The sequence below is a fragment of the Myotis nattereri genome (genome assembly GCF_964212035.1).
Source record: "Myotis nattereri genome assembly, chromosome: 2".
In the NCBI taxonomy this organism is placed as follows: Eukaryota; Metazoa; Chordata; class Mammalia; order Chiroptera; family Vespertilionidae; genus Myotis; species Myotis nattereri.
The window spans coordinates 109414584-109441839 of record NC_138076.1 but is presented as its reverse complement, the minus strand read 5'-3'; the positions used below and the strand labels follow the sequence as shown (position 1 = coordinate 109441839).

The 27256-nt window shown below is 40.7% G+C and overlaps 1 protein-coding gene across 3 annotated transcripts in view; it reads right to left on the bottom strand.

Annotated features, from left to right (window-relative positions):
* The window catches only part of MICU2 (mitochondrial calcium uptake 2), a 115588-nt gene that overhangs the window by 21926 nt on the left and 66406 nt on the right, over window positions 1-27256 (bottom strand). For 2 of the 3 annotated variants that reach the window (XM_081083536.1, XM_081083537.1), the window contains exons 5-6: window positions 19587-19634; window positions 16451-16533 (exon numbers count right to left, since the gene is read on the bottom strand). In XM_081083536.1, coding sequence (XP_080939662.1) covers window positions 16451-16533; window positions 19587-19634 — 131 coding nt within the window. The remainder of the gene's footprint in view (window positions 1-16450; window positions 16534-19586; window positions 19635-27256) is intronic. The other variant, XM_081083538.1, reaches the window with a different exon arrangement.

Below are 27256 nucleotides of genomic sequence, written 5' to 3'. Positions count from 1 at the left end.
TGGGTGGTTTCTAGAAAATTCTTGAAAAACCTTAAAAGTGTGGTTTTGAACTCTATATCCAGTCATTTGCTTTCCTCCATTTCTGTCATTTGTGACTTGTTTGTCTTCGCATTTTTTATGCTTCCCTGTGTGATAGAGTGGCTTTCTGTGTTAGGTGTCCGATAGGGCCCAGTGGCTCAGCCTCCCCAATTACCTGAGGTGGACACTCTTGGTGCACCCCTTTGTGGGCTTTGTACACAGTCTTGTTGTAGTTAAGCCTTGATTGTTGTAGGTATCACTGGGAGGAATTGACCTCCAGGCCAATTGACTGTGAGAATCAGCTGTGTCTGCAGTGGGAGAACTTCTGTGCTGGAGACACCCTTCTGGGGCAAGACTCGCTTCAGTGGGGCTTTGGTGCTCACTGAGTCTGCCCCCTGAGTGTGCCCCTTATGGATCTGAGGAGTTGTAATCTGGATGGTCCACTCTGACCACTGGGTACACTGGCTCTTGGATCTCTAAGGAGGTGCTAATTTAGCCTCTGCCTGAGGCCACCCAGCAGGAGCTATGGAGAGATTCCTCTTCTTTGTTTGGGGTTTGGAGGTGCCCAGATGAGGCCCAGCTGTGAAGCAATGCAAGCTGCTGTGGGGCCTCAGACCCGTTTTTGGAAGTTCTGGGTCTCTCTGATCCAGCTGCAGTTTGTCAGGTAATTTACAGGTTGCAAAGGGCGAGGCCTTTCATATGCAAAAGCCTCTGTGCACAGCTTAGGTGGGGCGGGGTCTCAAGGGATGAATAGGGCAGAGCAAGCAGCTATGGCTGCTCCCCAGTCCTACCCTAAGAGGCCCTGTGTCTCAGTGTCCCGGTAATCGTGGCAAGCACCTCTGAGAGAAAGCTGCCCTTGAGTTCTGCCCGATGCCAGACAGTCCAGTTTCTCCCCGTTTGAGTCTGGGTCCACAGAGACTCACCCGGAACTGGAGTTCAGAGCAGTCGGGAGCTTGAGACTCCCTCCCAACTGAAAAAGACAACTGCGTCCTCAGCTGCCAGCCCTTTACACATGTGCCTCTGTACCCCTGCACTTTACTTCTGCACCTCCACTGAGTCTCAGTGCTTTTCTCTTTCCTTCTAGTTGTAGAATTTCCACTCAGCCAGCCTTTCTGTGGTACTGGATGATGTCCGTTCTGTCTTTTAGTTGTATTCTTTTTTTAAATTTTTTTAAATTAAATCTTCATTGTTGAGATTATTACATTTGTTCCTCTTTTCCCCCCCCATAACTCCCCTTCTCCCAGTTCCCATCCAACCCTCCGACCTCACTCCCCACCCACTGTCCTCATCCATAGGTGCACGATTTTTGTCCAGTCTCTTCCCGCATCTCCCACACCCCTTCCCCCCCCAAGTATAGTCAGTCCATTCCCTTTCTATGTCCCTGATTCTATTATGATCACCAGATTATTTGTTCACTTGATTCTTAGATTCACTTGTTGATAGATGCATGTTTGTTGTTCATAATTTGTATCTTTACCTTTTTCTTCTTCTTCCTCTTCTTAAAGGATACCTTTCAGCATTTCATATAATACTGGTTTGGTGGTGATGAACTCCTTTAGCTTTTCCTTATCTGTGAAGCTCTTTATCTGACCTTCAATTCTGAATGATAGCTTTGCTGGATAAAGTAATCTTTGTTGTAGGTTCTTGGTATTCATCACTTTGAATATTTCTTGCCACTCCCTTCTGGCCTGCAAAGTTTCTGTTGAGAAATCAGCTGACAGTCGTATGGGTATTCCCTTGTAGGTAACTGAGTTTCTTTCTCTTGCTGTTTTTAAGATTCTCTCTTTATCTTTTGCTCTTGGCATTTTAATGATGATGTGTCTTGGTGTGGTCCTCTTTGGATTCCTTTTGTTTGGGGTTCTCTGTGCTTCCTGGACCTGTAAGTCTATTTCTCTCACCAGGTGGGGGAAGTTTTCTGCATTATTTCTTCAAATAGGTTTTTAATATCTTGGTCTCTCTCATCTTCTGGCACCCCTATAATTCTGATGTTGGTACGCTTGAAGCTGTCCCAGAGGCTCCTTACACTATCTTCGTATTTTTGGATTCTTTTTTCATTTTGCTTTTCCAGTTGGGTGTTTTTTGCTTCTTCGCATTTCAAACCTTTCACTTGATTCTTGCGCTCCTCTGGTCTGCTGTTGGGTGTCTGTACAATCAATATTCTTTATTTCAGTCAGTGTATGCTTAATTTCTAGTTGGTTCTTTATCACAACATTGAGGGTCTCATTAGATTTCTTGAGGATCTCACTACATTTATCGGCGGCTTCTAGACAGTTCTTGAGAGACCTTAAAAGTGTGGTTCTGAACTCTATATCCTCCATGGACAATTTTGTCCTGTTTCTTTGTCTCCGCATTTTTTATGCTTTCTTGGTGCACCCCCTAGTGGTCTTTGTGCGCAGTTTGTTGTAGGTAAGCCTTGATTTTTGTCGGCAATACCGGGGGTGATTTGACCTCCAGGCTAACTGGCTATGAGAGTCAGCTGTGTCTGCAGTGGGAGAGCTTCTGTGCTGGATCTCTAGGGCGGTGCTAATCTAGCATTTGCCTGAGGCTACTCGGAAAATGGCTCTGCGCAGGGCTTGGGTGGGGCGGGTCCCCGGGGTTCTACAGGGCGGGCGGAGCGAGCAGTTATGGCTGCTCTCAGTTCCGTCCCTAGGGGCTCTGCCTCACAGAGTCCCAGCAACTGCTGCAAACCTCAGAGAGAAAGCTGCCTTCGAGTTCCGACCGAAGCCAGACAGTCCCGCTTCTCCCGTTAGAGTCTGGGTCCCTAGAGACTCGCCCGGATCTGGAGCTCAGAGTCTGAAACTCCCTCCCAATTGAAAACAACAGTTGCGCCCTCCGCCTCCAGCCCTCTCCGCGTGCACTCCGCACCTAACATTTCACTTCAGCACTGTGCCCTCTCTGAGTCTGGGTATGATATTCTCTTTCCTCCTAGTTGTAGATTTTCCACTCAGCCAGCCTTCCTGTGGTTCTGGATGATGTCCGTTCCGTCTTTAGTTGTTTTTTGAAGTGGTTGTTCGAGGCAGCAATCTCCGGCGTTAACCTATGCCGCCATCTTGGTTCTCCTCACAATGGGTTGAGAGCAAGGAATTCTCTAGTTGTATTCTTGAAGCGGTTGTGCTAAGCAGCAATCTCCGGTGTTTACCTATGCCGCCATCTTGGTTTCTCTCCTTGTCATATGCTTTTAATGTACCTAATGATTATGTAATTTTTATCTTTCAATTTGTTTATGTGCTGTATCACCTTTATTGATTTGTGAATATTGTACAGGTAGTCCTTGGGTTACGTCAGACTTGACATATGTCGTTTTGTGGATACATTGCCATCTCCCATTTACAGTAAAAAAAAAGTTCCATCATTTCGACGTATGTACATATGTGCTTTATGTTTTTTATTATTTATTTACCACAAGTAAAGGTCAGGAATTGTTATCTTTCTTTTAAATTTTTTTTACTGTTTCATTTCATTACTGCTGTGTATGTGCTCCATGTGAGTGATGTAGGTGCTTATGTAGGTGGGTTCCGACTTATGGCGAAAAGTGCGTTATCTTGTGCTGTAGGAACGTATCTCTGATGTAACCTGAGGACCTACTGTACCAGCCTTGCATCCCTGGAATAAATCCCACTTGGTCATGGTGTATGATCTTGTTAATATACTGCTGGATCTGATTTGCTAATATTTTGGTGAGGATTTTAGCATCTATGTTCATCATGGATATTGGCCTGTAATTCTCTTTCTTTGTAGTGTCTTTACCTGGTTTTTATGCTGGTCTCATAAAAAGAGCTTGGAACTGCACTTTCCTCTTGGATTTTCTGGAATAGTTTGAAGAGTATAGGTGTTAGTTCTTCTTTGAATGTTTGGTAAAATTCCTCCGTGAAGCCAAGGCTTTTATTTGCTGGGAGCTTTTAAATTGCTGCTTCTATTTCATCAGTTGTTATTGGCCTATTTCTGATTCTTCCTGATTCAGTTTTGGAAGATTGTATATTTCTAGGAATTTGTCCATTTTGTCCTATTTCTTTCTTTAAAATTTTTTTCCATTGATTTTTAGAGAAAGCAGAAGGGAAGGGAGGCAGGGGGAGGAGGGCTGGGAGGGAGGCAGAGATGGAGGGAGGGAGGGAGGGAGGGAGGGGGAGGGGGAGAGAGAGAGAGAGAGAGAGAGAGAGAGAGAGAGAGAGAGAGAGAGAGAGAGAAACATCAATGTGAGAGAGACACATTGATTGGTTGCCTCCCACTTGCGCCCTGACCGGGGCCGAGGATTGTACCTGCAACCGAGATATGTACCCTTGACTGGGAATCAAACCTGTGACCCTGCCCTAACTGGTTTGGCTCAGTGGATAGAGCATTGGCCTGCGGACTGAAGGGTCCCAGGTTCGATTCCGGTCAAGGGCATGTACCTTGGTTGCGGGCACATACCCAGTAGGGAGTGTGTAGAAGGCAGCTGATTGATGTTTCTCTCTCATTGATGTTTCTAACTCTCTATCCCTCTCCCTTCCACTCTGTAAAAAATCAATAAAATATATATAAAAAAGTCCATCCATAAAAACAAAACAAAACAAAAAAAACCTGTCACCCTTTGGTCTCTAGGCTGATGCTCTAACTACTGAACAAACTGGCCAAGGCTAGGCTATTTTTTTTTTTTGTTAGCAGTTTAAAAATTGCTACAGGTAAATTCTAAGTTAATTATCTCAGATTCTGCTGATTCTACTACATTTAATTTAGGCAAGTGGTTTATCTCTGGTTCTCTATATCTTTCAAACTTTTCAACATACTGTATACTTATTTAGGAAAAAAAGTTGAAAAGCTTTACACTTGTTTTATCCTTTTTTTTTTAACGTTGACAATCAAATAGTATAGTGCCAAGTTCAATATGCAACATTTCTTCCTAATGGTGTTATCTCCTTTTCATTCCTAATATTAGTGACTAGAGGCCTGGTGCATGAAATTTGTGCATAGGGTGTGTGTGTGTGGGGAGTGTCCTTCAGCCCGGCCTGCACCCTCTCCAATCTGGGACCCTTTGAGAGATGTCCAACTGCTGGGATCAAGCCTAAACTGGCAGTCGGACATCCCTCTCACAATCCAGGACCGCTAGCTCCTAACCGCTAACCTGCCTGCCTGATCACCCCCTAACCGCTCTCCTGCCGGCCTGAATGACACCTAACTGCTCCCCTGCTGGCCTGATCACCTCCAACTGCCCTACCCTGCTGGCCTGATCGCCCCCAACTGCCCTCCCCTGCCGTGACCCACCTCCTCCGCACGGCACAGATCCGTAAGACCCCCAGGCCTCACCACACGGAGTGGCTGCTGGGCCTGCCCCCGCTGTGCACACAGCCATCTTGTGACAGCCATCTTGTGACAACATGAGGGTGTGATGCCACCTAGGCTATTATTAGTATAGATATGGATCCTCTTTTTTCTGTTTAAAGTATAATTGACTTCCAATATTATACATATTAGTTTCAGGTGTACAACACAATGATTCAATTTTTATACACATTAAAAAGTGATCACCATGATAAGTCTAGTTATCTTCTGTCACCATATAAAGTTATTACAGTATTACTGACTATATTCTCTATGCTGTTTGCTACTTCCTCATAATTTATTTATTTTGTGACAGAAAGTTTGTATCCCTTAATTCCCTTTAACTATTTTGCCCACCCCCATCCCTCTGGGAACCAGCAGTTTGTCTCTGTATCTAAGTCTGCTATGTTTTGTTTGTTCATTTGTTTTATTTTTTATTGATTCCCCATATAAGTAAAATCATATGGTATTTGCCTTTCTCTGTCTGACTGATTTACTGCTAGCATAATACCTTTCATGTCCATCTATGTGATAAATATAGCAAGATTTCATTTTTTTAAGGTTGAATAATTTTAAATATTCAACTCTACATATGTACCACATCTTTTTAAAATAATTGTCTAGCGATGGACACTTAGGTTGCTTCCATATTTTGGCGACTGTAAATAATTCTGCAGTGAATGTAGGAACGCATATGTCTTTTTAAATTGGTGCTTTGGATTTCTTCAGTTAAATACCCAGAAGTGAAATTGCTGGGTTTTATGTAGTTCTAATTTTAGGAGGTACCTCCATACTGTGTTCCATAGTGGCCACATCAATTTACAATCCCACCAACAGTTTACACAGGTCTTATTTTTTTCTGGATCCTTTTTTTTGCTGCATCAAGTACTAAAAATAAGTCCAAATTTATCATATATATAACAATTTTAAAAATAAAATACATTATTTATAAAATGAATATACATTTTAAAAGAAAATTCAAACTCATGTTTCCTTCTTAAAACAACATTTAATATAGTTGTTATAATCGTCACATCGTCATTGTCAAATAGTTACAAATAAACAAAACAAAAATAGCAAATAGGATTAGTTCACTGAAATAGGAATTTTTTAGGCTTACTTATTGTAATACTAGAGGCCCAGTGCATGAAATTCATGCATGGGTAGGGTTCCTAGCAGTTGCCAGCTGCTGGCTGGGGTGGGGCTGGCTGGGGAAATGGGCCGTAGACAGTTGGCCTGCCAGCCTCGTCCCCTGGTCAAACTCCTGGTCAAGGGGACAATTTTCATATTGGACTTTTATCATACAGGATTGGCTTATTATAACATGGTATAGAATTTAGAACAAGGGCCTGTCCTGAAATCTACTCAATGGGTTTAGTGCCAGATAAGGCGTGTCATGTCAAAGTCTTCCCTAAAACATTTCAGTTTAGACTCAGGGAGAGGGTTATAGTAGGTTCTAGTGTACTGTGAAGATTACAGTACTGTATAGTTAGTTCTGTAGTAATAGCTCCATTAGAAAGATCATAAACAGTTAGTACCCAGTTATGTGTACTAAGAAGGTCTCTCTAGTATAGGAAGAACTTTCTAAAATGACTGTACATGACATGGATTCATGATAGCAATGTACTAGGTACCCATTATGTGACCAAAGTTCTGTTCTAAGTTGGGAATATAGTGGCTAAGGACAGATAATGTCCTCGCTCTCACTGAAATTATGTTCTAATGGGCTAGAGATAACAAAACAAGTGAACAAATAAATAAGAAATTTCAGATAATATTGAGTGCAATGACTAGAATAAAATAAAGAAGGGTAACAGGAGTCAGGACTGCTGGGAAGAGGTTGCTCTTAGGCTTATTCTGGGTAGTTAGTTCTCTTTGTGGACATGGCATTTGGGATGAGATCTGAATGTCTGAAAGTTACCTATGGGGAAAGGATATTTTAGGCAGAGAGAAGAGCAAAGTTTCTGGCAGAAACAGGGGTGCTCTATAAGACAAACAGCAAGAAGATAAACTGGTTAGATACAAGTGGTAAAAGAAGCAGGAGGACACATTTACCAAATACAAATTCTGAATGTCTAAAAATGAACTTCCACATTGATCAAATTTACATTGATTTCTATTTTCAATTTCAGGCTGAAAATGGAAAAAAGTATGTAACGTTAATTTAACTTATTTTTGTTTGTAGACCATGATAGTTTAAATTCTGACACAAAAACACTACTCTGAAATCAAGAAGAAAACATTTTCTGAAGGTTTTTGTATTTATTAAAAAATAGTTCCATGAGGTGCATTCTGCATGGCAGAATTTAACTTATATGAAGAGCACAGTTCTTCCTGCCAGGATGGAATAATGTGAAATAAAGGGCCACCAAGGAGAAATTTACACTAGTAAAAAGACTTGTTATCAGTCAACTGCTTAAAGAAATGAAACTAAAACCCTGGCACTTATCCCAAATAAGCAAGTGTGCCACCTATCAAGGGAAAGATTAAAACGATGAACTATTACTAGCTCTGATCACTGTTGGTGTTATTATCTGACAGGAAACAGCTTATACAGATAGTTTCTATTTTACTTGTTCTTGGGGTAAAGAAATAAGCAATACACTTGCCAACACAGTTTCTAAATCTGGTTAAGAATAAAATATGAATGTACCACAAAACACCAAAGTAACAAACCGAAGCAATTTATATTTAAGGACAGTTTCACAAGACTGTATTTTAATATATTTCATCATTACTTTTTCATTTGCTGTTCAAATCATTTCTATATTTTCAATATTAAAGTTATTCAGAGGTACACCTGAAACATATATGATCCTATTAACCAACCTCACCCCAATAAAAGAACTGTTTGGTTTCTCCAATAATTTCAAATACAAGATGCTTTATACTTAGGTTTCCTAATATAATGACCATGGAAGTGAAATAATTATTGAAGTAATGTAAACATGTTTTTTTCTCCTCTATGCTGTTATTTTAAATTGACATGATCCATGGGTTATCATGTTTAGTGTTGCTTCTAAGATCAGCACAAAGAACCTTTTACAGGCTTAGTAGGCTGATCCTTCATCCTCCCACAACCACATCAAAGTTAAAACTAAATTACAAAACCATCAAAGTTACAACTAAAATACAGAACCTATAACTATGGATATACAGAAGAAGCCACATGGAGGCTGATAGAAGGGGTGAAGTGGAAGGGGCTTGCCCCACATCTACGTGTGGCAGATAAAAATTGGGAGGCATACCTTGGCTGCAGAGGTCCCCCCTGAGGAACAAGGCCCACACCAGGCCCTCCAACCCAGGGTTCCAGTGCCAGTAGGAGAAGTCCCTTTAACTTCTGGCTGTGAAAACCAGTGGGGATTATGGTTGAGTGAGACAGAAGGCTGCTAGAGGCCCAGGTGTTCTTCTTAAAGGCCCAATGGACTTACTCTGATTCACTCTCTCTGAGTTCCAATGTTGGGGCAGTTCGAAAGGTGCCATACAGGGATATACAGGGAGGAACCAAATTTTTTGGCTGGAGGGGCAACTTTCTCCTGGACAGAAGTGCTAGCCATTGTTCCTTTGTTGAACCCTCTCCACACAGAGCCCACAGGAAGGAGCCATATTTGCATCTCCATTAACCTGGCTAAAAATCATTCACTACCCTGGTAATTCCCTGAGACTGCACTGTACCCAAATTGTGGCCCCCCCCAAGCCAGTTCTAGTGGTTTTTCCATACAACCAGCCTGTCCTGACTTATATTGTTGACTTTCCTAAAATCTCTCAAACAAGCAGCAGTCTGGTTTCGGCATGTCCTGTACCTCCTGCAAGGGGCCCCAGGCCTAGTGGCAGCTGGTCTTGGTTCACAGCTTGACCTCTCACAGACACCTCCAACCCAGCACAAATAGCAGCCATCTGCAGAACACTCTGTAACTCAGGATGGGAGGCATGGGGAGGGTACAGGTGGCAGCTGACCTTGGCCTGAACTTCCCAGAAGGTCCTGGTGGGCGGTTTTGGACCATGCTGAACTACCATGCAACCATATCCAAGAGCTACACATTCAAGGCTTGGACTCAGCAGAGCCCTGTTGAACCCAGTCCTGCTCTGTGGGCTTGGCCTGTGCATAGCATATCCTCCACAATGGTTGCAGCCAGTCCTCACAAACGATGGGCCAGGGGATAAATCCCTCTCATATGTGCCAACAGCAATCGAGGCTCAACTACAACAGGAGGGTGAGCCTAGATAGGGGCTCACCTGAGTGCTCAGCTCTGGTAACCCAGAAGGCTATGCCACTGGGCATTACAGAACACCTATTGTATACGGCCATCTTACCAAGACCAGGAGATATAGCAGCTCTTCCTAATATATAGAAACAAACACACAGAAGCAGCCAAAATAATGAGATTAAAAAAAGGTCCCAGAGAAAGCCAAGATGGCGGCATAGGTAAACACCAGAGATTGCTGCTTAGCACAACCACTTCAAGAATACAACTAAAAGACGGAATGGACATCATCCAGAACCACAGGAAGGCTGGCTGAGTGGAAATTCTACAACTAGAAGGAAAGAGAAAGGCATACTGAGACTTAGAGGAGCTGAGGTGCGGAAGTAAAGTACAGAGGTATGGAGGCGCACGCAGAGAGGGCTGGCGGCTGAGGACATGGTTGTCTTTTTCAATTGGTAGGGAGTCTCAAGCTCTGAGCTCCAGTTCTGGGCGAGTCTCTGGGGACCCAGACTCATACGGGAGAAACTAGACTGTCTGGCATCAGTCGGAACTCGAGGGCAGCTTTCTCTCGGAGGTGCTTGCAACGAATGCTGGGACACTGAGAAGTGGGGCCTCTGTGGGCAGCCATAGCTGCTTGCGCCGCCCTGTTGATCCCCTAGGACCCCTGCCCAGCCCAAGCTGTGCGCTGGCTTTTATATATGAAAGGCCTGGCCCGCTGCAATCTGAAAATTACCTAACAAACTTGCAGCTGGCCCAAGGCCCCAGGGCAACTTGCATTGCTTCACAGATGAGTTCCTGCTGGGTAGCCTCAGGGAGAGGCTAGATTAGCAAGCACATCCTTAGAGATCCAGGAGCCAGTGTGCCCGGTGGTCAGAGTGGGACCATCCAGATTGCAGCTCGTCGGATCCATAAAGGACACACTCAGGGGGCAGACTCAGTGAGCACCAAAACCTCACTGAAGCAAGTCTTGCCCCGGAGGGGTGTTTCCAGCACAGAAATTCTCCCACTGCAGACACAGCTAATTCTCACAGCCAACTGGTCTGGAGGTCAATTCCTCCCAGTGATACCTACAACAATCAAGGCTTAACTACAACAAGACGGTGCACAAAGCCCACAAAGGGGTGCACCAAGAGTGTCCACCTCAGGTAATTGGGGAGACTGAGCCACTGGGCCCTATCGGACACCTAACACAGAAAGCCACTCTATTGACACAGGAAAGCATAAAAAATGTGGAGATAAAGAAACAAGTCACAAATGACAGAAATGGAGGAAAGCAAACGACTGGATATAGAGTTCAAAACCACACTTTTAAGGTTTTTCAAGAACTTTCTAGAAACCGCCAATAAATTTAGTAAAACCCTCAAAAAGTCCGGTGAGACCGCTGATAAATGTAGTGAGACCCTCAAGAAATCTAGTGAGCCAAAGCCGGTTTGGCTCAGTGGATGGAGCGTCGGCCTGCGGACTGAAGGGTCCCAGGTTCGATTCCGGTCAAGCGCATGTACCTGGGTTGTGGGCACATCCCCAGTATGAGATGTGCGGGAGGTGGCTGATCGATGTTTCTCTCTCATCGATGTTTCTGACTCTCTATCTGTCTCCCTTCCTCTCTGTAAAAAGTCAATAAAATATATGAAAAAAAAAATAAAAGAAATCTAGTGAGACCCTCGAGGATATGAAAAGGACCAACTAGAAATTAAGCATTCACTGACTGAAAAAAAGGATATTATGCAGAGTTCCAACAGCAGACTAGAGGATTACAAGAATCAAGTCAAAGATTTGAAATACGAAGAAGCAAAAAACACCCAACTGGAAAAGCAAAATGAAAAAAGAATCCAAAAATACGAAGATAGTGTAAGGAGCCTCTGAGACGGCTTCAAGCGTACCAACATCCAAATTATAGGGGTGACAGAAGAAGAAAGAGAGCAAGATATTGACAACCTATTTGAAGAAATAATGACAGAAAACTTCCCCTACCTGGTGAAAGAAATAGACTTAGAAGTCCAGGATGCGCATAGAACCCCAAACAAAAGGAATCCAAAGAGGACCACACCAAGACACATCATAATTAAAATGCCAAGAGCAAAAGACAAAGAGAGAGTCTTAAAAGCAGCAAGAGAAAGACAGTTACCTATAAGGGAGTACCCATATGGCTGTCAGCTGATTTCTCAACAGAAACTATGCAGGCCAGAAGGGAGTGGCAAGAAATATTCAAAGTGATGAATGCCAAGAACCTACAACCAAGATTACTTTATCCAGCAAAGCTATCATTCAGAATTGAAGGTCAGATAAAGAGCTTCACAGATAAGGAAAAGCTAAAGGAGTTCATCACCACCAAACCAGTATTATATGAAATGCTGAAAGGTATCCTTTAAGAAGAGGAAGAAGAAGAAAAAGGTAAAGATACAAATTATGAACAACAAATACACATCTATCAACAAGTGAATCTAAAAATCAAGTGAATAAATAATGTGATGAACAGAATAAACTGGTGATTATAATAGAATCAGGGGCATAGAAAGGGAGTGGACTGACTATTCTTGGGGGGAGAAGGGGGTGTAGGGGGTGTGGGGAGAGACTGGACAAAAATCGTGCACCTATCGATGAGGACAGTGGGGGTGGGGTGAGGGTGGAGGGTGGGGTGGGAACCGGGTGGAGGGGAGCTATGGGAGGAAAAAAGAGGAACAACTGTAATAATCTGAACAATAAAGGTTTAATTAAGAAAAATAAAAAATAAATAAAAATAAAAAGAAAAAGGTCCCAAATGAAAACAGAACAAAATTCTAGAGAAAGAACTAAATAAAATGAGACAAGCAATCTACTGGATGCAGAGTTCAAAACAATGGTTAAAAGGATGCTCAATGAATTTAGGGTAACAGTAGATGAACTTAGTGAGAACTTCAACAAAGAGCTAGGAAACATGAAAATGAAGATAGAAAGCATAAAAAAGAACCAGTCAGAAATGAAGAATACAATAACTGAAATGAAGAATACATTAAAGGGAATCAACAGAGTAGATGAAGCAGAGGATCAAATTAGATATTTGGAAGATATAAAATCAGAAAACATCCAATTAGAACAGCAAAAAGAAAAAAGAATCCAAAAAATGAGGAGATTGTAAGGAGCCTTTGGTTCAACCTCAAGTGTACCAACATTCACATCATAGGGGTGTGGGAAGGATAAGAGAGCAAGCAATTGCAAATATATATACACTTTTAACCCTCACCAAGGATATTTTTTCCATTGATTTTTTAGAGAGTGGAAGGAAGGTAGGAGGGGGAAGAGTTGAAGGACAGGAAGAGAGAGACAGAGAGAGAAAAAGAGAGAGAGAGAGAGAGAGAGAGAGGGAGAAAGAGAGAGAGAGACAATGATGTGAGAAAAATATATAGATTGGTTGGCTCCTGCACACATCCTGACTAGGGCTGGGGATTGAGCCTGCAATCTAGGTACGTGCCCTTGACCGGGAATCGAACATGTGATCCTTTGGTTTGTGGGCTGATGCTCTAACCACTGAGCAAACCAGCAAGGGCTGAAAATTTATTTGAAAAAATGACGCAAGTATTAGCAATTGCGATTAGACAAGAAGAAGAAATAAAAGGCATCCAAATTGGAAAAGAAGAAGTAAAACTGTCCTTATTCGCAGATGACATGATATTGTACATAAAAAACCCTAAAGACTCCATCAAAAAACTATTAGACTTAATAAATTAATTCAGCAATGTAGCAGGATACAAAATGAATGCCAAGAAGTCTATGGCATTTCTATACACCAATAGTGAACTTACAGAAAGAGAGACTAAAAAAGCAATTCCATTTACCATCACACCAAAAGTTAAGATACCTAGGAATAAACTTAACTAAAGAAGCAAAAGACCTCTACTCAGAAAACTACAGGACGTTGAAAAAAGAGACAGAGAAAGACATAAACAGATGGAAGAACATACCATGTTCATGGTTTGGTAGAATCAACATCATTAAAATGTCCATACTACCCAAAGCAATCTATAAATTCAACGCACTTCCCATTAAAATACCAATGGCATATTTCACAGACCTAGAATGAACTCTCCAAAAATTCATGTAGAATGAAAAAAGGCCCCGAATAGCTGCAGCGATCCTGAGAAAGAAGAACAAAGTAGGTGGGATCTCAATACCAGATATCAAGCTGTATTACAAAGCCACTGTTCTCAAAACTGCCTGTTACTGGCACAAGAACAGACATATAGAACAATGGAATAGAAGAGAGAACCCAGAAATCGACCCGAACCAATATGCTCAATTAATATTTGACAAAGGAGGCAAGAACATACAAGGGAGTCAAGACAGTTTCTTCAATAAATGGTGTTGGGAAAATTGGACAGATACAAGCAAAAAAATGAAACTAGACCACCAACTTACAGCATACACAAAAATAAACTCAAAATGGATAAAATGGATAAAGGACTTCAATGTAAGATGGGAAACCATAAAAATGCTAGAGGAATCCAAAGGCAACAAAATCTCAGACATATGCCAAAGCAATTTCTTCACCGATACTGCTCCTAGGGCAATGGAAACTAAAGAGAAAATAAACAAATGGGACTACATCAAAATAGAAAGCTTCTGCACAGCAAAAGAAACCATCAACAAAACAACAAGAAAGCCCACTGCATGGGAGAACATATTTGCCAATGGTATCTCTAATAAAGGTTTAATCTCCAACATATAGGGAACTCATACAACTTAACAAAAGGAAGAGAAACAATCCAATCAAAAAATGGGCAAACGACCTAAATAGACACCTTTCAAAAGAGGACATTCAGAAAGCCAAGAGACATATGAAAACATGCTCAAAGTCACTAATCATCCGAGAGATGCAAATCAAAACAACAATGAGGTACCATCTCACACCTGTCAGACTGGCTATCATCAACAAATCAACAAACGACAAGTGCTGGAGAGGATGCAGAGAAAAAGGAACCCTCCTGCAGTGCTGGTGGGAATGCAGACTGGTGCAGCCACTATGTAAGACAGTATGGAGTTTCCTCAAAACGTTAAAAATGTAACTGCCATTTGACCTAGTGATCCCACTTCTAGGAATATATCCCAAGAAACCAGAAACACCAATCAGAAAGGATATATGCACCCCTATGCTCATAGCAGCATAATTTACCACAGCTAAGATTTGGAAACAGCCTAAGTGCCCATCAGCAGATGAATGGATTAGAAAACTGAGGTATATCTACACGATAGAATACTATGCTGCTGTAACAAAGAAGGACTTCTTACCATTTGCAACAGCATGGATGGAACTGTAGAGCATTATGCTAAGTGAAACAAGCCAGTCAATGAAAGAAAAATACCACATGATCTCACTCATTTATGGATAATAAAGACCATTATAAACTGATGAACAAAAATAGATACAGAAGCAGAGCAGCATCGAACAGACTGTCAAACTACAGCGGGAAGGCCGGGGAGGGTTGGGGGGTCGGGGGGTGGGGTAAGAGATCAACCGAAGGACTTGTATGCATGCATGTGGGCATAACCAGTGGACACAAAACACTGGTGGGTAGAGGAAGCCGGGGGACAGTCAAGGGAGGGGGGGAAAGGAGACATATGTAATACTCTTTGTAATACTTTAAGCAATAAAACAAAATTAAAAAATGAAAAAGAAAAAATGACGGAAAACTTCACTAACCTGGTGAAGGAACTAGGCATACCAGTCCAGGAAGCACAGAGAGTCCTAAACAAGAATAACCCAAAGATGCCCACACCAAGACACATCACAATTAAAATGCCAAAGGTTAAAAACAAATTCTTAGCATCACGAATAAAGCAGTTACCTATAAGGGTGCTCCCGTAAGTTGTAAGTTGATTTATCAGTATAAATTTTGCAGGCCAGAAGGGATTGGCATGAAATATCCCAATGGAAAGATAGAACCCAATGGAAAGGACCCAATGGAAAGATAGAACCAAGAGTATTTTATGCAACAAGGCCAAGATAAGCTTTCCAGACAAGAAAAAGCTAAAGGAGTTCAGCACCACCAAACCGGTATTACAAGGAATGTTAAAGGGTCTTCTTTAAGAAGAAGAAAAAAAAGATAAAAAAGAATAAAAAGGCAATAAACATATCTATCAACAATTACTTTAATTGCAAAATAAAATAAATGCTCTAATCAAAAGACATAATGGAGCCTAATGGATAACCACACATGACCCTTATATATGCTGTGTGCAAGAGACTCATTTTAGATCAAAAGACGCACACAGACTGAAACTGAAGAGATGAACAAAGATATTTTATGAAAATGGAAAAAAAGATGGAGTAGCAATACTAATACCAGACAAAAGAGATTTTATTTTTTATTTTTAATATATTTTTATTGATTTCAGAAAGTAAGGGAGAGGGAGAGATAGAAACATCAATGATGAGAGAGAATCACTGACCGGCTGCCTCCCGCATGCCTCACACTGGGGATCGAGTCTGCAACGCGGGCATGTGCCCTGACCGAGAATCAAACTATGACCTCCTGGTTCATAGGCCGATGCTCAACCACTGACCCACACTGGTTGGGCCCATTTCTCCCTATTTTTTATGAAGACCTAAATTTTTGTTTTTCGTATCTCTTTCTTTGGGTGGAGATTTAAGAATAATTTTTAACAGACCAACAAAGCCCTTTATATTATATTATCATTTGCTGAAATCATAAAAATAAAATCTAAAAAACATAGATGCTTCAGCTCATTTGTTTTTGGAATCTTATACTTTGTTGCTTGCCTATTTCCTCAAGGTTGTAATACAGAAAATTTACTATTTTTAATACATAAATGATTTCCTGACATCTGATATATAAGCAGTGAATATAATTTTAATTTTTATGAAAATGGTAAAATTATCATCACACAACTATCCAGGTGCTTTATGATACACCAAAAAATAACTAGAATCTACTTACCTTAAAAAATTCCTTTTTCTCAACCATCTCATTACCATCTGCATCCAGCATTTTGAAAGCAACATGAAACCCGGTATGGGGTTCTGCAATCAAGAGAAAAATGAGCATTTAAACGTTGATGAATTGTAAATTACGTGCAAATCTAATAGATCTTTGAATCTGAAATCAGCCACCAGAAGCTACATGTGTAAGGGCTTAAACAGAGAAAAAAGTGATCTCTTCTTATGATAATGATTTTCAAAGGCTGATACATGTCCATGGGTGTGCTGTTCTGCTATTAAGTGTGCTGCCTTCAAAGAAAAAATAATTTGAGAACTTTGTATCTGTAGCTTTCCTATACTCTTATAGGACCAGGGCTATTTTCATATTGATTTTTACCTTTTATTTTCCTTTCTCAGAGTAGGGTTTTTAAAAAAATATCTGAAACAATTTTAGACTTACAGCAATGTAAAGATGGCATGGTGAGTTCCCAATACCAGGTGTACCAGTTAATAATGCGGATTTTGTAATCAAAGAAAACACGGTAATTTCAAGAGAAACATCAAAAGTGCTTTATTCAAGGTAATGTCCATTGCTAGCTACATATTTCCCCCATCTTTCAGGTAATTTGTGGATACCGTCCCAATAGAACTTTTCTTGTTTTGAGGCAAACCATTCAGAGACCCAATTTTCCACTTCTTCGTATGTTTTAAAGTGCTGCTCAGAAAGTGTGTGTGCCATCGATCAGAACAAGTGGTAATCTGAAGGAGCAAGGTCTGGAGAATACGACAGGTGGGTTAATACTTCCCAGGCAAGATCTTTTAACATGTCTTTAACTGGTTTTGAAGTGTGTGATGGTGCATCATCATGAAGCAAAATTACTTTGCCGTGTCTTCTGGCCCATTCTGGCCATTTCACTATCAAAGCGTGGTTCAAATTGATTATTTGTTGTCAGTAGCGATCAGTATTAACAGGTTCACCTGGTTTTAGAAGCTCATAATACACCACACCTTCCTGATCCCACCAAACGCAGAGCATTGTCACTGTCTTCTTTCCGAAGCGATTTGGCCTTGCAGTCGATGTTGATGGTTGACCTGGGATCAACCCATGATTTTGTGCGTTTGGGATTCTCAAAATAAATCCACTTTTCATCGCCAGTCACAATTCGATGCAAAAAAGACTTTCTTTTGTGCCGCTGAAACAACATTTTATTGATGACTTTTCGGTTTTCCATTTGCCTTTCGTTGTGGGACTCATTTTCCTTCCTTTTAAATCTTTCCCATTGCTTGTAAACGATCAGAAATGGTTTGCTGAGCAACGTTTAATGTTTTTGCAAGTTGTTTTTGAGTTTGAATCGCATCTTCATCCAATAATGCTTGTAATTGTTGGTCTTCAAACTTTTTTGGTTGATCTGGATGTTCTTTGACTTTCACATCGAAATCATCACTTTTAAAGCGTTTAAACCAGCGTTCACAAGTATCTTGAGATAGAGCATGTTCACCATAAGCTTCCCGAAGTATACGATAACTTTCAGCAGCACTTTTCTTCAAAATCAATGAATTAAAATTTCCCGCAAATGCTTTTTCTTTTAGCACGAAACTTGACATTTTTAAGCGTAAAAATATCTATGATGTTAACACCTTCAGCAAATTTGACATAAGAAGTTTTGAAGCTTGCTGTCAATACAACAAAAAATAGCATACATATCAAATCGCATATATATCAACATATGTGTAACTCCATCTATTGAAAAAAACCCGCATTATTAACTGGTACACCTAGTATACCCTTCATCCAACTTCCTCTCATGTCAACATCTTATATAACCATAGTACCTTTATGAAAACTAAGAAATTAATACTGGTATAGCATTTTTTGTTGTTGTTAATCCTCAACTGAGGATATTTTTCCATTGATTTTTTTTTAGAGAGTGGAAGGGATGGGGAGAGACAGAGAGAAAGAAACATCGATGTGAGATAGACAAATCAATTGGTTGCCTCCTGCACACACCCCGGCCAGAGCTGGGGATCAAACCTGAAAACCGTGTATGTGTCCTTCACTGGGATTCAAACCCTCAACCCTTTGGTGCATGGGTGAATGCTCTAACCACTGAGATACACTGGCCAGGGCTCAATACTATATATATTTAATTGATTTCAGAGAGGGAGAGGGAGGGAGAGAGAGAAACATCGATGATGAGAGAATCACTGCACACCCCCTACTGGGGATCAAGCCCGCAACCTGGGCATATGCCCTGACAGGAAATCAAACCCTGACCTCCTTGTTCATAGGATAATGCTCAACCACTGAGCCACACTGGCCAGGCCCAATCATCTATATTTATAAAAGGCTAAGTGACCGTCTGACTGTCCGGTAGGTATGACGTGCACTGACCACCAGGGGGCAGACCCTCAACACAGGAGCTATCGAGCTGCGGTGACTTTGCAGCGGCGGTTCTCATGTGACACACCCCAGAACCAGAGAGGAGGGAGCCCGATTCCTCGTGGGGCCACGCGATTTCACCTTTGGCTGTGGGTTATGTTGTTGCTGGGGCACTGTCGGCCCCGAATCTGGTTTACTGCACACTTGCATTTGTATTCCACACCCTGTATGACAGCAACTTTGCTAGTGCCCTCTCGTACTCCTGGACCACTTGGGGGATGTTGGAGAGCCGGTTTCAGCCTGATCTTTGCAGGCCAGGCCGAGGGACCCCACCTGCTAGAGGGACCCCTCTCACTCTGCAGACACCCTTTGAGCTGCAGCCGGGGGGATGTGGAAGGTTGGCTCCAAGGCGTGTCCGGGCCATCTTGCCCAGTCCCGCCCCGCTGGCCACCTTCTAATTAATATCCTTTCAATGTGAATGAATCTATGCCAGGCCACTAGTATTTTTAATAATAAAATATAAATACTGCTCTGGCCAGGTAGCTCAGTTAGTTAGACCGTCATTCCAATAGGCCAAGGCATATACAAGAATCCACCAATTAATGTATAAATAAGTGGAACAACAAACTAATGTTTCTCTTTCTCTCTCTCTCTCTCTCTCCTCCCCAATAAATAAAAAATTAAAAAAAACACATAAACACTAAACTTCCAAAACTCTGTTCATAAATAATAGAGAAGTCCGCATAATTGTTGAGGAAAAAAATGTGATACTTACTAGTGAGGATTGTAAGCAAGAAAAGATACTCAGTATATGAAATTAACCCTGAAAGAGATTAAAATAAAAACGTCAGAAAGTAAGTTTTAGATGGTTTAGAAGTAATCATATATATACTACATGGAAACTTCACCTAATTAAAAACACATTTTCACTTTAAATTACCTCTTTGGTACAGTGGGAAACTTTTATAATAGAGTTCAGTACATTACTAATACTTAAAAAGATACTAGGTTTTATCAGATTACTCTTCCTAGTAAGGAGGTGGAATGAATGCTGGCTGGGAAATACAGGTATCAATTAGAGGTTATTTTTAAAAAAAATATTTTTTATTGACTTCAGAGAGCAAGGGAGAGGGAGAGAGAGAACTATCAATGACGACACGAGAATCATTGATCAGTGGCCTCCTGCATACCCCCCCCCCCCCCTCCACTCCCCTCCCGGGAGATCTAACTGTGACCTCCTGGTTCATAGGTCGATGCTCAACCACTGAGTCACACCCGGCCAGACCATTAGAGGTTTTATTTGCATGGCACTCTATTTAGTTTCTGCTCATCTTTAACTGTTCATAACATCTCAAGTAAGCAAATTTACAAATTCAGTAGAATAACAGAGATTTGGATATACAAGGGGTAAACTGTATTATTTAAAATGAAACGGTGAAATCCCTGCGGCATATTGATTTTCCTCTGGGCAACCACTCCTTTCCCACTCTCCAACATGCAGTTGGAGTGGGATAGCCCATGATTTCCCCTTTGGAGGCAGAGGCTGAATGGTGCAGTCACAGTACTTTGTAGAGCTGGCTGGCGCTGGGATGGCATATAGCTGACCCAAGCTCATAAGCAGGATGCATTTGTCTGGCTGCAGTTCACTCAGGGATGAGCTGTGACTTGCACTGGGCCAAACAGAGAGGGATTTCTGCAGAGAAGGCTGGATCATTCACTTTATCTTTCCCCCTGGATTTTGATGATGTGAAATTTGTTTCACGTAGGATGTGAGGTCATGGAGAGAGCCATAGATCAGTGTTTAGGGCTGAGAATGGAGCCAGTCTGTAACTGGCAGGCCTGAAGGATATGAACACTGGTGATGCCTGAGCATGGGATTAAACCAGGCGACAAAATAAACTTTCTTTTCGGCTTGAGTAAATGGTGTTGGCTTTTTTTTTTTTTTTAATCCTCACCCAAGAATAGTTTTCTGTTTATTTTTAGAGAGAGTGGAAGGGAGAAAGGAGGGGGAGAGAGAGATAAACATCATGTGAGAGACACATCGATTGGTTGCCTCCCGCACGTGCCTGACCCAGGCCAGGGATTGAGTCTGCAACCAAGGTACGTATCCTTGACCAGCAATCGAATCTGAGACCCTTCAGTAAGAGGGCCGAGGCTCTAACCACTAAGTAAAACTGACTAGGGCAATGGTGTCAAGTTTTATGTGCTTGCCAGGAAAAGAATTAGAATAAATATAGAAGCAATATCTTATAAATCATAGCTTTTTAATAAGATAAAAAGAATTTCCCTCTGGATCATGAGCTTGGCATAACAAAAAACTTTATCATGGGAAACTTCAGTCATATACAAAAGTAGGTAGAATATGATGAATAATTATATATATCAGCTTCAGTAATATTAGCTCATGGCAAGTCTTGTTTTATTTATACCTCTCAATCCCTTTCCCTCACTGTCTACTGGATTAATTTGAAACAAAACCCATACAGCATATTATTTCATAGTAGAAAATTCAGACTATATCTCTAAAAGAACTGTTCCCTCTCCCAAATATATTTATCACACCTAAAAATTTATCAATAATTCCTTAATATCATCAAATTAAAATCAGTGTTACAAACATCCCTACTTCAGAATTTTTTTTTAAGTGTGCTCAAATCAGGATTCAAATGAAGTTCTTGCATTGCAGTTGATGGACAGATCTCAAGTCACTTACTTTTTTTGTAAAATACAGTAAAACCTCGATATAACAGACTAATTTGGGCGAGGGGGTGCCTGTTAAAGCCGAAAGTCTGTTATATAATCAAGTAGGTTTTCCGAATGCGTATGTTAAAAAGACAAGTTAGTTTACCTGTTTTTACTTATATAGAAATGTTTGTGTAATTAAAATTAAGTATGTGTGAAAAGTTTAATTTCACAGACAAGTTTTCTATATGTATTACTATAATTTTAAGTTTATACTGAGTAGGTCTAGTAAATGTGAGCACTCACCAGTCACCGAGAGTAAACAAATGCAAAACCTTGGCATATGGGGGACCACTCTAACCAACTGAGCTACCTGACCAGGGGCAACAATTACATTTCTTTTTTTTTTTTTTAAATATATTTTATTGATTTTTTACAGAGAGGAAGGGCGAGAGATAGAGAGTTAGAAACATCGATGAGAGAAACATCGACCAGCTGCCTCCTGCACATCTCCCCCTGGGGATGTGCCCGCAACCCAGGTACACGCCCCTGACCGGAATCGAACCCGGGACCCTTCAGTCCGCAGGCCGACGCTCTATCCACTGAGCCAAACCGGTTTCGGCAATTACATTTCTTTTTAAGGTGCAATAATATTCCACTGTATGGATGCACCAGTTTGTTTAGCTATCATCTGTTTCCACCTTTTAGCTACTGTGACTACAAACACTCGTGTACTAACATCTGTTTGAGTCTCCGGTTTTAATTCTTTTGGTATTTTCCCAGAAGTGGAATTGCTGGATCAAATGGTCATTTCATGTTTAATTTTTTGAGGAACCTCTATACTGTTTACACAGTGGCTGCACCATTTTACACCCCCACCAGCAATGTTCAAGGATTACAATTTCTCCACATCCTGGCCAACATTTATTTTCATTTTTTTTCTTGATAATAATGGGTGTGAAGTGGCATCTCATTGTGGTTTATTTGCATTTCCCTAGTGATTAGTCATGCTGAGCATACTTTCATGTGCGAATTAACCATCTGTATATCTTCTTACAAGAAATATCTATTTCACTTTGCCCACTTCTAAATTGTTTTTTTTTGTTAATCCTCACTTGAGGATATTTTTTCCATTGATTTTTTTTTTTTCCAGAGAGAGTGGAAGGGAGGGAGGAAGAGAGAAACATTGATGTGAAAGAGAAAAATCGACTGGTTAGTTCCCACACATGCCCTGACTGGGGTCAGGGATTGAACCTGCAAGGCAGGTATGTGCCCTTGACTGGGAATTGAACTTCAGTGTACAGGCTTTCACTCTAACCACTGAGCACACCATCCTGGGCTAAATTGTTTTTTTTTTGTTTGTTTGTTTGTTTTTTTTATTGAGTTGTAGTTCTTTTCAAAAAAAAAATTTAAGTATGTTTTTATTGATTTCAGAGAGAAGAAGGGAGAGGAAGACAGAGATAGAAACATTGATGTGAGAGAAATGTCAATCAGTTGCCTCCTGCATGCCCCCTACTGGGGTACTGGGGATCGAGCCTGCAAACGGGCATGTGCCCTGACCAGGAATCCAACCAGGACCTCCTCAACCAACTAAGTCACACCGGCTGGGTTATAGGAGTTCTTTACATATCCTGAATATTAGCCCCCTATATATAATTTGTAAATATTTTCTTCCATCCAGTCGGTTGGTTGCCTTTTTACTCTCTTGATAGTGTACCTTTTTTTGTTGTTGTTAATCCACAACTGAGGATATTTTTTCCATTGATTTTTAGAGTGGAAAGGAGGTAGGGAGGAAAGGAGGGAGGGAGGGAGGGAGAGAGGAAGAGAGAGAGAGAGAGAGAGAGAGAGAGAGAGAGAGAGAGAGAGACAGACAGACAGACAGACAGACAGACATGGCTGTGAGAAAGACATATCGATTGGTTGCCTCCTGTTCATGCCTGGGGATCAAACCTGCAACCCAGGTAACATGTCCTTGTGCGGAAACTGAACCCACAACCTACCTGTCAGTGTGTGGACTGATGCTTTAACAATGAAGCCACACCAGCCCAAGAGATAGTGTACTTTGATTCACAAAAGTTTTTAATTTTTCTTTGTTCCTTGTGTCTTAAATATCTTATAATCTATAGGTTCTCCCTTGTCGTTTTCCCCCCTTTCAACTAATTTGTTGAAGAAGCATGCTCCATTGTCCTGTAAAGTTTATTACAGTTTAGAAAATTTTTATGACTGCATCTTCGTCATTTCATGTTCCTCTATCTTTTACAATTTCTACAAACTGGTAGCTAGTCAGATCCAGAGCTGTGTTTAGATGCAAGTTTGATTTCTAGCAAGAATTCTTAATAGATGGTGTTGTATACATCAGGAGGCTGAAATGCAAATGTTTATAGAAAATGCTGCCCTGACCGGTTTGGCTCAGCGGATAGAGCGTCGGCCTGTGGACTGAAAGGTCCCAGGTTCAATTCTGGTCAAGGGCATGTACCTTGGTTGCGGGCACATCCCCAGGAGGTGTGCAGTAGGCGGCTGATCGATGTTTCTCTCTCATCGATGTTTCTAACTCTCTATTCCTCTCCCTTCCTCTCTGTAAAAAATCAATAAAATATATTTAAAAAAAAAAGAAGAAAATGCTAAATACCATTAAGAGATACTGAGAGTAAGATTTATAGGACTTTAGAAAACTGTGAAATCACTTCCTAAGTTTGGATGATCAGAAGTGCAATTCTAAAAATGGTCTTTGAAGAATGGGTGAAAATTTTAATTAAACAGTTGTGATATAAATGGGAAAGCCATACAAGACAGGTCTGAAATGCTTATGTAGAAGAAGCAATGGGAAGTAAAGCTACCATGGTAGCACAGAAATGAGGAATACAGGCTTGAAGTGGGGATGGCAGAGGAGGAAGATCACATTATAATGGCTCCCAATCATGTAATGCAGAAATGCAATGCAGCAATGTGGGGCCAGTTGTTCAGAGCAAGGCAGGTAAAGATTTTGCATCCAGGTACTATAATTCAGTGTTTTGGTTGTAACTTCAGGTATGTATTTTAAATGACTTACATTATTACTTTATACCGCTGACTTTTCTGTTTTTATTTTGAAGCAGGTGTACTTCTCTTCAACAAAAAAGCCTATACAGTAAGTCTTCATATATTTTTTCTTTTTTTCCTTTTTTTGTTGTTGTTAATCCTCACCAGAGGATATTTTTCCATTAAATTTTAGGGAGAGTGGAAGAGAGAGGGATAGACAGAGAGAAACATTGACTGGTTGCCTCCTAAGGGAGCCCTTACCAGGGCCCAGGCTGGGGAGAAGCCTGCAACCAAGGTATGTGCCCTTGACTGGAATGGAACCCAGGATCCTTTGGTCCACAGGCCAATGCTTTTTTTTTTTTAAAGAAATTCTTTTTTTTTTTTTAAATATATTTTATTGATTTCTTACAGAGAGAAAGGGAGGGAGAGAGAGAGAGAGTTAGAAACATCGATGAGAGGGAAACATGGATCAGCTGCCTCCTGCACACCCGCCACTGGGGATGTGCGAAACCCAGGTACATGCCCTTGACCAGAATCAAACCTGGGACCTTTCAGTCTGCAGGCCGATGCTCTATCCACTGAGCCAAACCGGTTTCGGCCACAGGCCAATGCTTTATCCACTGAGCCAAACTGGCTAGGGCCAGATATTTTTTTCTTTAAAATATTCAGTGTTCATATGAAGGCATTCTTAGTTGAAGTATTTCATCCCGTGGCAGCCTCACACACAAAAAAAGTGAATAGTTTTTTTTCTAAATTTCAAAGGAATATGGCAATGTGAAGAAATGGCCAAACTGCTAGACTGCACTGGTGGGCTTGGTGCCAAAAGGAGACCTCATGTTTCTTTTCTCTAGACATAAGTCCATGTCTTTTCCACAGGGGAGCTGTTTGAAAAAGAAAATTCCAGTTTTTCTTTGAAATGCTGATGTAAATAAAAAGCTTGAATGAAGAGTTGAAACAGTGTAGAAATAGCACCCTACCCTCTCAAGATAGATTATAGACAAAGATATTTGTAACAATAGCATTCTAGGCATTTGCCCCCTGAAAACGCTTTTTAAAATTAATGGACACTTTAGAATATTAATAGGAGAAACAATTTAATACATATTTGCCACATCTAATTGCAAAATAAATTCTGTTAAATGGCAATATTTTAAAACTGCATGTGAAGTAGGGAAGTATTTAAAATAATTTATATTTTAAAAATTGTTAAAAAATCCTTAGAGGCAACTAGAAGAGATGATTAAATTTTGTTACTATGCTTCTCTGGAAATATTTAAAAATTGGAATCATTATAAAATATGGATTGCCACTGAATGCAATTTTGAGAATCCTGTTCCCCAAAGAGAAATTACCACATCATAAGAATGTATTTATATCTTACACTATGTGATATAATTTATATTCAGTATATCTTTGAGAATGGTATTATATTGAGAATTCTGCTTAGGTTTAAAAAATACATAATAACTGTGACTTATAATTTCCTTTTTTATAATGCATGGTGGATAAAATTATTTTTTTATTTCAAGAATATACTACCTTTTGCTCGTTATAAGATAGTGAAAACTTTTATAGTTCTTTTATATGGATTCTCTTTGCGGCCTTCTCTTGTTACTTTAGATCAGGGGTAGGAAATATCTGCACACAGGCAGTATAAAGCCCGAGGAATCATTTAGTCTGGCCCTGCCAAGGCATTAGGGGTGAGTTAATTAAATGTTTGACCAAATATAACAGGCTAATTTTTAAACTATTTATTTTGTATGGCCTGAGAATGTTATAAATATCCAAATGGCCCTTGGCAGAAAAAAGGTTCCCACCCATGCTTTAGATATTCTGCCCTGCTCCTCCTTTCTAGGCTTTAATAAAAATCGCTTGAGGCCCTGGCTGGTTTGGCTTAGTGGATGGAACGTCGGCCTGCGGACTGAGGGGTCCTGGGTTCGGTTCTGGTCAAGGGCCTGTGCCTAGGTTGTGGGCTCGGTCCTCAGTGGGGGGTGTGCAGAAGGCAGCTGATCAATGATTCCCTCTCATCACTGATGTTTCTGTTTCTCTCTTCCTCTCCCTTCCTCTCTGAAATCAATAAAAATATATTTTAAAAAATCGCTTGAATAATTTATGTGTGACTGTTCAGAGTATGATAAAGTTACTTACTACCTAATGAGTATTTTATTACAATTTACAAACACCTATTAACCCGTGTAACATAAGCGTCTGTAGACGCAAGCGGTGGACCTTCCCCACACACCACACGGGTCTATAAAAAAAAAAATGTTTTTCCTAAGTGGCAGCCCTGACCAACTTTAAAATAATTTTTCATGAGAATTTTCAGTTGAAAATATTGAAGAACACTCAAACTGTATATTTTTATAATATTCATTGCAAACTGATTTTTTAAATTAAATTCAAAATATCGTGGTGTGTCGGGGATGGTTTCCGTTTTGGACACGTGGTAGTTAACTGGTTAAATAACCTGGTTTGTGTTATAACATTCTCTTTGTAGGTTCTCTACTGTATATTCTCTAACACATAGCCACAAGCCTCATACCATAATTCCTTAGTAATGCTTTGGTTGATAAAAATATGTAAGTAGTGCCTGCTGGTGTGGCTCAGTGCTTGAGCGTTGACCCATGAACCAAGAGGTCACAGTTTGATTCTCAGTTTGATTACAGGTCAGGGCACATGAGCAGGTTTTAGGCCGGTCCCCAGTGGGGGGTATGCAGGAAGCAGCAGATGAATGATTCTCTCATC